This window comes from Micropterus dolomieu, linkage group LG04 (genome assembly GCF_021292245.1).
Source record: "Micropterus dolomieu isolate WLL.071019.BEF.003 ecotype Adirondacks linkage group LG04, ASM2129224v1, whole genome shotgun sequence".
Classification (NCBI taxonomy): Eukaryota; Metazoa; Chordata; class Actinopteri; order Centrarchiformes; family Centrarchidae; genus Micropterus; species Micropterus dolomieu.
In genome coordinates, this window is record NC_060153.1 from 9899719 (window position 1) to 9911849 (window position 12131).

At 40.4% G+C, this 12131-nt stretch overlaps 1 protein-coding gene across 2 annotated transcripts in view; it reads left to right on the plus strand.

The window, feature by feature from the left end:
* Positions 1-12131, plus strand: part of fbxo41 (F-box protein 41) — a 50265-nt gene that overhangs the window by 12493 nt on the left and 25641 nt on the right. For both annotated transcript variants that reach the window (XM_046047654.1, XM_046047655.1), the window contains 2 exons: positions 967-1763; positions 2837-3066. In XM_046047654.1, coding sequence (XP_045903610.1) covers positions 1215-1763; positions 2837-3066 — 779 coding nt within the window. In that variant the 5' untranslated portion in view covers positions 967-1214. The remainder of the gene's footprint in view (positions 1-966; positions 1764-2836; positions 3067-12131) is intronic.

The following is a 12131-nucleotide window of genomic DNA, read 5'->3' on the forward strand; positions in this document are numbered from 1 at the left end:
TGCTTTGTTTGTCTTTATTTAATTTTTGGTATGAAAATAATTGACTCATCTTTTCTTTCTGTGGTACTATTAAAAATATATGGCAGCATTAAAAGCTTACAAGAAACTGCAGAGACAAATGGATAAAGGATAAAGATAAAGAGCACACATCTCATAAAAGATAGTGGAGTTTCTTGTATGAGTTACTAGATCTTCTCATAAAAGACTAAAGAGTTTTGTCCAGCTGACCTCGTAGACTTCAGACCAGATGAGGATGTTGGCGCTAACAAGCACTTTCAATAATGGAGCCATTTCCTATTCCCCGACTCTTTCCCCAGTATCCCTCTGAGTATTTCAGGGTACGAGTGCAGGAGTTTGCTTTTCAACCCATAGTGAAATACAGGTTTCATGTTTCTTGACCGCTAAACTTCCAGATCAATATTACTAAGGCGGCGTGTCTACTGTGTCCAGACAGCTGGAGTAGAAAATACTGAGAGATGGATGGGCTGCCAATAATCACATTTTACAAAAATGCGTCAAAATGCTAATATCATGCAGTTAATGACCTTTATGAAAGATTTTTAACTTAATTGTTGGATGACAGGAGCAAATGTAACTAGCCCCGAGTTGTATATACACGTTTGTCATTGATTGATTTTGTGATTTTGAATTCACTTAATATCACTTTTTAGTTGTTTTTTTTACAACTTTTTATTACAATTCAATCAGCAATTGTAGGAGAAGATTTTCTGTGCCTTGTTGCAAGACAGTGCTGATATATTTGTACAAAAGGGCTATGAAGCACAGAAATCTTCCCCAGTATTTTGTTTTGCAGTTGCACTGGCATTATCCTTTGTCATCAACTTTCTGTCGCCAATTTTCTTATGGTTGATTTTTTTTTATTAATTTGATTCTTATCTGATGTTATTACAAAATTCACAGTAGAATGCACTGAAACAAAATTGTATTTTCTTGCTCTGTTTCCAGAACTTCGACAGGGGAACCCTGGAAGATGAAGTGAAAAGACCAGTTGAATGTTGCCACTATGTGTGGTTGTGTGACTGAGCTGGGCGCCACCATTGCACATGGGATCTCTCTTCCTCCCCCTGATTTGCTGTAGTCACCCTGTTTTCACCATGAGAGGATCTGTCAGGTGCGTGACCTCTGTGCCCCCATACTGGCGCCTCCGTTGTGCTGCGTGAGCGCCCCCTCTCCTCCGGCAGTTACTGCACGGAATGGCCTCTCTGGACCTGCCATACCGCTGTCCTCGCTGCGGGGAGCACAAGCGCTTTCGAAGCCTGTCATCCTTACGTGCCCACCTGGAGTACAATCACACGTACGAGACCCTCTACGTACTCTCCAAATCCAACAGTGTATGTGACGCCGCTGCTCTGCTGCCCCTAGTGGCTGAGGGAGCTCTTCTCACACCTGCCAACAATAACGACCCCTTCGAGCCCCTGCGGCCTTCAGCTTTAAAGGAGCGGCGATTCCCTTGCCGTGAGCTTCCTTGTGCGGACGACCTTAGTTTGACCCCTGCTAACTCCAACACTGCCGCCAGGTATATTCCCAATGTGGAATTTCCCCTGGGGGAGATTTTCATGAAGAAAGCGATGACATCCGCAGACCCGGGTCCCCATGGAAACCCCAGCACAGCTGTAGCAGTGGCAGCTAATGTAGCGGCCAGTGCAGTGGAGGCAGCCTATGAGGAAGGCCTGGCCAGGCTGAAGGCGCGGGCGTTTGAACGGCTGGAGTTGGATGAAAGGCTGGAGAAGCTGTCTGAAGAGGTAAATAGGATCATTATGCAGACATGCAGCTAAATAAAGATAACAAGCTAAACAGACATAAGCAAATTTATTAACATATAGCTAATATGTACAGGCAAGAGGACACAAAATACTGTTACAGTTTCTTCAAGAGAAGAATATAGAACATAGTTTCTCACCTGAGAGATAACTTCGCTGTGGTGTAGGAGAAATAGTTCAGGTCATGCAGCTGTAAATTAAAGGCTGCGTGCTCAACGCCAAATGAAGTACTGGTGATTACCTTTAAAATCAATGCAAAAATACAGAGTGATTGGAGCACTATTAAGCAGCAGCGTGGTCAGTCCTGCCACAAATGCCTGGAAGTTGTAATGCAACAAAATATTATGGAGAAGGAAAAACTGTTGCAATATAGCTTCGGTCCACCAACGTCAAATGGGTGACCGGCTTAGGTAGCACTCCAAGATCGTAACACTATGTATCCTGCTCCTTGTTGCCAGTTTGATTTCCGCAGGTCGGTTATTGCGCTGTCCAGTGGCCCTGAAGGGAAATACTCATCGCCCTTTGTCTGTAGGTTGGATGTTATGCTACCAGCAGCACTCTTCCTGAGCAACAGAGAGAAAATGAATGAGTTTGTCATGCACCAAGTCTGTTGCACTTAAAAATCAGTCCTAGATTTGATCAGTAACCAATGGAGAGTAGCTAAAATGGGAAAAAAAGCAGCTTAGCAGCCGCATAATTGTGATCAGGAAGTTCTTTGCTGACCAGAATGAGTATAGTGAATAACATTATCCCAGGAATGAAGAAATTAAGACTTTAATAACAGTGTTCAGTTGATTGAAATCTAAATCTTTTCAGTGTTTCTAGGTTAGACGAGACATGACTTTCATACTAAGACGTAACATTTTTGGACAAAAAACAATCTGTTTTATAATTTGAGCACTTTTAGTACAGGGACTATATATTGTCCCTGCCATTTTAACATCTTCTGATTTAGATGCAGATTTAATTACCATAATTGCATAATTAGTTATGTTTCATACAATGTGACGATTATGGTGGGACATTAGGTAGCTCAAGTGCCTCTTGTCTTGTAGGTGGAGCAGAAAATAGCGGCCCGCGTAGGTCGTCTACAGGCAGAGCTGGAGAGGAAGAGCTCTGAGCTGGACCGGGCCAAGCAGGAGAGTGAGCGGCTGAGTCAGGAGAAACAAGACCTGGAGGATAAGGCCTCCGAGCTCTCCCGGCAGGTGGACGTCTCTGTGGAAATGCTAGCTAACCTCAAACAGGACCTGGTGAACAAGGAGGAGGAGCTCAATCACAAACAACAGTAAGTGATATATTGTATCTTGTCATCTTATCTTAGTGTGGGCTTTGAGCAGTGGCAGGCCTGTTGGTGTGCTTACCTGAGGAAATTAAGACAATTTTCATAAAAGATTACTGGTTTAGGTCAATTATCAAGCAAAAATGCCAATATCTGCAGGGTTTTTTTGTGTTCTATGACAGTAAATTAAATACCTTTGGGATTTCGATAACGAAAACACTCCTTAGTTGTGGCCCAAATTTTGTGCATCCAAAAAATAAAAATGAAAACTCACATACTATCTCACTTCTGTTGACGGTGATGTCCGTTTGTTGGTGGATCGGTCTGTCCATCTCTCTTTTTTTATACCAAGAATACCAATTTCTCCACCCTTGACCTCAATACAGATTGCTTGTCAGTATTCCTTTCTCTTCCTCTTATAAAACACATTGTCATGTATGCAAACACTCACACACACTGCCCTCCTCTCCTTTACCTCTGCCACTCTGTGATGGTTTAATTCTCAGTTGCATCCACCCTCCAGATGTGGTCAGCATCTGTCCTCCAGCAGCAACAGAGATGTGTAGTTGCTATCACATCCCAATCCCCAATGCGCCCCCCCCCACCACACTGCCTGCCTTTCTCTCAGGCCAGTCCCTCCGTAAAGGAGCTGCTTCATGAACTAGTTAAAAGCACGGCTGCTGTAAATAGGAGGTGTTTTGGATATAAATCACAGTGCGGTGATGCAAGGTATTGCTGGCTCTGAATCTGAGGAGGATGATATAGAGCTCTCCCACAGCATGGCACAAAGAGTGGTCAGGCTTTATTTTTCTGATGTTCAAAGCTTTTATTGAAATTAATCCTGGAGTAATTTATTGTGTGCTCCAAACATCACTGCTATTTTCAGTTTGACTGGCTAGAAGCAATGCATAATTTTCTTTTACTGATGATAAGACTAATGCATCCTCTACCTTTTATATTTTACAAAACAGTTTACCTTTTTCCCTCTTTCACTGATGGTGGTTTTTAAAGATGCATGACATTGAATTTCCATAAAAAGGTTCTACCAATGTCAAAGAGTCGTGTTTACAAAAGAGAATAGTGAGGCACAATAACAATCTAATGGGTCTCTGGAAACAGAAGAATGCGAAAGAGTGGTTATTTTGTGTTCAGTACAAGATCATAGTTAGTTGAAGCATCTGACTTTGTTCTCAGAAAGCCCAGTAAACGTGTCAAGCGGAGATTTTAGAATAGTTTTTTTAAAAAGTTGTTTGTATCTACTTGTATAGATTGAGGTGTAGTCCTTTCATTGCCTCTGCAATCACAAAAACAAGCTTTTTCCTTTGTTACAGTGTCATTCACGGCTCACATTAAAGTCATCTGGTATCTGTACTGTGTCTTGTTCTGAAAGGACAGCCAGCCTCGTCTTTCTATCTTCCTCTTGGTTTTTATCATGTCTCTTCAGTTTCTTTATCAGGCCCACATGTCAAGTGACAGTAGGTCAGAGACAGAAAGGCGCTTTCCAAGGCCTCTAATCTCATCACAAACACAGACTGCACATATCACTGCACTGTATGTGTGCGTGTGTTTATGTTTTGCCATTAATTAATGTATGGCTGCAAATAACAATCATTACCTTAATCGACATCTCATGGCCTTCACCTGTTGATGAAGTTGCTCAGTTGGTTGCAGATGGTTTGTGATCTAAATATGAAACTTCAAACAGGTGGTCATTCTGTGTATAGCGAAAGATTCTAACCCCTGTCTCTGTTCAAGAATGTCTTTAGCAGTGGATGTGAATGTCCTTCTGATCTTTCTCTGGTTGTCCACCGACACCTGACGCCTGACGCCTGGTCTATAGCTGTGACCCCCAGTCGATGTTTGGTTCTGGTCTAGTATTCACAGAAACTTCATGTTTCCAGCCTTCAGTCTCCTGGCCAGGGTCCTTGCCGCTTCACCAATGTAGTGTTCCTCACAGTAAAGGCCTTGTTTTGTCTGACCAGCACTCTAAAACCTCAAGATTTTCTATTTCCAATCTTTTAAAACAGAAAAAAGGCATCAGATTTTATCAAGCAGACATGTTAAGATACAAGGCTTAAAAGAGTAATCTTTTGTCAAAATTGTTGTCTAATCGATTAGTTGATCTATTTAGTTGTGTTAGCACTACAATTGTCTATTGTGTTTCAGTGCACATGAGATGATGTGCAGTGCTGCTGTAAATTACAATAAACAGACATCTGGGTCATTAATACCTGTGTCTATAACATTAGAAATTATTAAATTTTTTATGACAAAGACAGTTTTGTTGAAAAAGTTGACTTTGCTGATCTTGTGATACCATGATACAAAACAGTGTTTCATTGGGTTGGATGGGCAGAAGACAAGTGTGCTTTTCTTCTATGTAGTCCCGCCCCTCTGTTTTAAAGGTTACAGTAGCTGTGGTAATGTTTCCCAAATCTGGCAGCATCAGACTTGGAAGGTCATAGTCCCTGCCTGGACTGTGTGACCGCTTCCTAGTTATGCCAGAAGCCTAGTCTCATTCTCTCTCTCTCTCTCTCACTCACTCACTCACTCACTCACTCACTCACTCACTCACTCACTCACTCACTCACTCACACACACACACACACACACACACACTAATGTAATTCTATATCTAACTTTGCTGTAGCCCTTTAAACTTTAAAAACAGCATTTTGGTCCCCACAAAGCAGTCGGACCCCTCATGTATAGTGGAATTCCAGTTTTTTGGACCTCACAAATATAGTAATGCAGATCCACACACACACACACACACACACACACACACACACACACACACACACCTTTTCTGTCTCTCTGAGGAGAAGCTGGCAGTCAAACAGTAAGCTCATTCAGTCTCTAAAACATAGAGTAGGTCTGAGGTGGAAAAAGAGTATCACAGTCGGTGAATGTTCAGCAGGGTTGATGACTAAGCAGTAGTTAACAGACACGGAGCAGCTTATTGGCTCAAACATGGCTGCCTAAGAACCTTATACACTCAGCTGATTGAAAAAAAAATCCCCATTTATACTCATGAGTGACTTTGGAGAGTCTGTGAAAGTCCTTCAAGGAGAAATGTTGTACATCAGTGGTGTCAAATGCAAAAAATGCGAGTCACCTCAAGTTGCTATGCAGACAGATGGAACTCCTACGAACTGTCGTCTGCTGTTAGCAGTGCACTACACTGTAAATAATTGTACAACAGCATACTGAGCGCCTCAGGTACACTTCAGCTTAGTATTCATCATAATCTCATTCACAAACAACAATACAAACAAAAACACACTGCATGCTCTGGATCAGTCACTGAAATTACGTAATGATTAACATCACACCACACTGTTGCAGTCAAAACTAAATGAATAACAGTCCCTCAAGCTTGGCTGTTAAGTGGTTTAATAGCATCTGGAATAAATGAGAGCAGCTGTAATCAGCAGAAACTGGAGCCTGAGGAGAAATGAAAAATGGTGGGATGGTTATCTCCATCATTTTAGCGTGAAGAACAGCCTCATTTTGTGTCTGCTACAGAAATATGTTGAATACTGTCATAATCTTTCCAGCCATTAATGACTGTTTAATGACATACGGCAAGGTTTATTTAGTTGCTGTTAAATTATTACAATCACTAATATGCCAACTGTCTTATTATTGTTCCACTAGATAATTTTAAATAGCTAATTCTAATTAACTTTCATCATGTCCGTATCATTTATTATTGCAGTTCAGTTTGTGATCCGTTTCATGCATGGAAAGGATGGCTGGCCTCACTGAGTGCTCCTGCAGGAGGGCATAATGCTGTACGCTCCAGTGGCAGCCAGATTATAAGCTGCTGTTCCTTTAATACTCAATTGTTTCTCTTCTCGTGGGAACAGTCTGGATGAGATGTACTGCATGCGATGAGAGGGTTGATACTGTATCATTTAGACCTGTGTAGTATTTGCAGTCCAGCAGCAATTGTCCAATACCCAAGCCCTGAAATAAGTTACTGCTAAAAAATATAATATATAAAAAATAAAAATATATTATTTGGTAACTGTTTTAATTATTGATTAGTCAGACATTTTTAAGCAAAAATAGGAAACCGCCTTTCTTTGTTTTGTGTGATTTTGTGGGAAAAATGAATATCTTTTGTTTTCGGACTGTCAGTCAGGTCATTTGAAGACATCATTAAGGAGGCGCACAGCAGCAATGATTGTTTAAGACTTGATGTATTGACTGGTTTGTTTAACAGTAGCAGTGCACTTTAATAAACATCGCCACAGTTAGCCAAGCGGCTGTTTTCATCTGTAGTCCCTAGACAGAAAGATTAAAATTACAAAGTTTTTGGGATTTTCTAAGCATACAGAGCAATGATAAGAAGAGAAGGGAACATTAATAAACATCATACAGGACACCATTATACTACATTTTCAGGTACTGTTTATACATGCAACGCACACAGAAGGCTAGGCACATTTATATATATAGCACCATTCAACAACATAAGAAAGATTAAACAGTATAATAAAAATTACAGTGCAAGATGTAAATAGTTCCATATTTAACTTAATAAATGCAGTGGCAAACAGATGTATCTTGATTTAAAAGAACTGGAAGTTGGAGGACACTTTGTTCCGGATATGTGGTGCATAAAAACTGAATGCTGCTTCCCCATGTTTAGTTTTAACTCTGGGGACAGAAAGCAGACCTGAGAGGTCTGGATGTTTCATAACGGAGCAGCAGATCAATGATGTATTTTAGCCTTGTACTATTCAGGGCTTTATAAACCAACCGACCATTAGTATTTTACAATATACAGTCCCCTCCAAAAGTATTGGAACGGTAAGGCAAATTCCTTTGTTTTTGTTGTTCACTGAAGACATTTGGGTTCAAGATCAAAAGAAGAGTATGAGACAAGCGTTCAGAATTTCAGCTCTCATTTCGTGGTATTCACATCTAGATGTGTTAAACAACTCAGGGGATATCACCCTTTGTTTGAACCCACCCATTTTTCAAGTGAGCAAAACTATTGGAACACGTGACTAACTAACTTTTAGGTTGATTGTCCAAACATTAAATACCTCTGCATGACTAGTCTAAGTTTTCATCCTTGGTTCAAACCTATAAAGACGGCATTTCCTGTTAAAGAGGGTAAACCAATATGAAGACCAGAGAGCTGTCTATGGGAGAAAAGCAAGCCATTGTCAAGCTGAGAAAAGAAGCAAAATCGACCAGAGCCATCGGACAAACATTGGGGATAGCAAGCATAACAATTTGGAATTTTTTTTGGTCCTGAAAAAGAAAGAAACTACTGGTGTACTGAGCAACAGACGTCGAACAGGTCGGCCAAGGAAAACAACAGTAGTTGATGACAGAAATGTCGTTAGAGATGTGAAGAAAATCAGTAAGTGACATCACCAACGACCTCCACAGTGCAGGGGTGAAGGTATCACAATCCACTGTTGGAAGAAGACTCAGAGAGCAGAAATATAGAGGCCACACCACAAGATGCAAACCACTCATCAGCAGGAAGAATCGGAAGGCCAGATTAAAATTTACAAAGTAGTACAGAGATGAGCTGCAAAAGTTCTGCAACACAATCTTATGGACTGATGAGACCAAGATTAATCTCTACCAAAGTGATGGAAAGGCCAAAGTGTGGAGAAAGAAAGAAACTACTTATGATCCGAAGCATACAAGCTCATCTGTGAAGCATGGTGGAGGTGATGTCATGGCTTGGCCATGCATGGCTGCTTCTGGAACAGGCTCATTAATATTTATTGATGATGTAACTGATGATGGTAAAAGCAGAATGAATTCAGAAGTGTACAGAAACATTTTGTCTGCCAATTTACGGAGAAATGCATTGAAACTAATCGGGAGGAAGTTTATCATGCAGCAGGACAATGACCCAAAGCACACTGCCAACAAAACAAAGGACTTCATCAGGGGGAAAAGTGGAAGGTTTTAGTCTGGCCAAGTCAATCACCTGACCTCAACCCAATAGAGCATGAATTTCACCTCCTTAAGAGGAGACTGAAGGGAGAAACACCCCGAAACAAACATGAACTGAAAGAAGCTGCGGTAAAAGCCTGGAATAGCATCACAAATGAGGAATGCAGCAGTTTGGTGATGTCGATGGGTCGCAGGCTTGAGGCAGTTATTGAAAGCAAGGGTTATGCCACCAAATATTAAATGTTATTTACTTTAAGATTATTTGTTCCATTACTTTTGCTCACCTAAGAATACTGTGGTCTAATACAAATGGTGATATGCTCTGAGTTGTTTAACACATCTAGATGTGAATACCAGGAAATAAAAGCTGAAATTCTGAACTCTTGTCTCAGACTCATCTTTTGATCTTAAACCCGAATGTCTTCACTGAACAACAAAAACAAAGGAATTTGCCTTACCGTTCCAATACTTTCGGATGGGACTGTATATTGTAAAGTATTTCTTATTCTGATCAGTTCTTTGTTAAACAGAAAGCCAGTGAAGAGATCTGAGAACTGCAGTGATGTTATGCTCTCTCCTGTTCTTAGTGGGAGCTCTAGCAGCTGCATTTCTCAATCAGCTGCAGCTGACTTACCGACTTTTTGGAGAGACGTGTAAAGACAGCATTACAGTATTCAAGCCCGCTGAAGATAAACGAATGTACAGTTTTTTTTTTCAAATACTACTGAGACATAAGACCCTTAATTCTTAAGGTGGTAGTAAGCAGATTTCAAAATTTTCTTGAAGTTAGGGTGGGTAACGTTGGAGAAACTAGCGAGAGACAGTTAGATTTTGAAAGTATCCAACAGAAAAATCCCACCCCACCATTTCATTCAGACCGAATGAATTGGCAGTGCTTATTACAGTCCTTATTGATCCTCACAGACCACAGATACTGCATGTTTTTCATTTTCACGCCAGAGCATTTGATTTATTGATTGCTGTCATGGTGTAAAGAGAATTTCAACAAATACAACAACAAATGCTTCTGATATAAATTGCTTACCCCAGCTTTAATGTGGATGTTAAAATTTTGTTCTGGGTCCATGACTTAATTTCTGGCCTGGTTTGTGGTCTTTAAGGTTAGTAATTGAAGCTGAGAACTGACTTTTGATCCTTCTTTGGGTCCAAAGACAGTCATTTCAGTTTTATCTTTGGTTAACTGGAGATAATGTTGGCACATTTAATCATTGATTTGTCCGAGCAATGAAATGGACAATATCTCTGGTTATCTCTAAATGACTCTCATTATCTCCCACCTGGTGTCCCAATTACTCAATTATGACATACCCCAGAATGAATGTATAAAAGGGTCTGTATTGGCCAGGCATTGTGTATTGATTTGAAACTCTGAAGAAGACTTGCCAAGGTCAAGGTCGTTTTTTTTGTTTTACTAAATCAAAACACCACATGCTGTACTCCTCTTTTGCACATTTTTGAAGACATCACCTTTCAGTTTAGGACAAGGCTGAACAATTAATCAAACTCTTATCGAAATCACAATTAGGCCTACTGCAAGTTTCAAATCACAGGAGGTGTAATATTTGTTAAAGGCAAAATGTCTGTCCAAATGGAATGGATATTTTTCTCTATTTTCTAACATTTTATAGCCCAAACAATTGACTGAGAAATTAGTCGGCAAAGTAATAGATAATTTAAATAATTGTAAGCGCAGCCCTACAGCAAATACCTCCTTTGTCACGCTTATGGTGGTGCATTTTTGTTGAGATTGTGTTAGAAAGGTGATTATTATGGTAATTATTGTAGCTGTACGTTTTGGCATCGTCGTGTCAGATTGTCTTGTATTGAAATTAGTGTTGCAAACTACGGAAGTACTAAACGTTGCAGTGTTGCAGTTTGTACTAGATTTAAGATCTCTGTATAGAAGACGGAGGAGAGCAGTACAGAGACAACTGTCAGGTTTTAATATCATATTCATCACACACACACACACACACACAGACACACAGACACACACACACACACACACACACACACACACACACACACACACACGCACACACTCTCAGTTGCTGCAGTAGTCCTCAACCCTAAGGCCTGATTTATTCCTATAACCAGCTATGATAAGGTAAAAGTTCCCTGTGCAGAATAAGATAGCTGAGAACTCTAAAAGCACTGCAGAAAGTGGAGGAGTCTTGCTATTTGCTATCACTTGGTCTCTCTTTCTAAAAAAAATCAACCTTGTTTTTCCACTGATCAGCAATCTTGAATGCAAAAGTGAAGCTGTCAGAGCAGGAAGAGAACTCGCCTCATTAATAACCGTGTCCCAGAGAGAGGGACATGTAGTATTAGCATGCCAAGACTAGCATGCTAATACTACATACAAGGAAGGATGTAAACAAGGGTCTGTGTTTTAATATAAATGTTAAAAGGCAGTGTATCTCAAAATGTGTCAAAGCACCAGACAGTATAGTAATATTTGTCCAAACTCTGGAGGAACCGATGTCATGTAAGCCACTGAATTATTTAGATGACAGAAAAACATTGCAACGCAGACACCACACACTTGACAAATGCATGCACAAAATGCATTTTACAGATTCTACACAATTAATTACTTGACATGTACTATGTTTTTGTTTGCTAGGACTGAATGTCTGCATTTAGTTCTATTTTGGCAAATAAGGCCAGCTCAGAGAGAATTATGCTCTATGTATACCAAACGTGCGCACGTAGACGCTGCATTCAGATTTCCAGCAGCGATATGAAGTGGCTTATAACAAGAAAGGGTTCCGCATGATATGAGATAACCTATATTGTATGGATGATCCAGCAGAGTTAGAGCAGGATTTATGAGCAGAGGGCTGTTCATGTCTATCATTAGATAGAAGAATCTGATGTGTGTCCTTGAGGCTGGATGAGGCGCTTTGAACAAAAAGGAAACAGGAAGTATGTTGCATCCAGTCTGTTCTTTCTCATTTTGTTAAGACTGATGCAAAAGGTTGAAGTAACCACTCTGTGTGTTACACTGTTAGCAGATGGACTCTGATTATAGGAGTGTAAGACGCTTGGAGGATGTACTGGGGTTTAGTGTCAGTATGTGTGTGTGGAAACCTGATATTGAGACAATGCTGTCA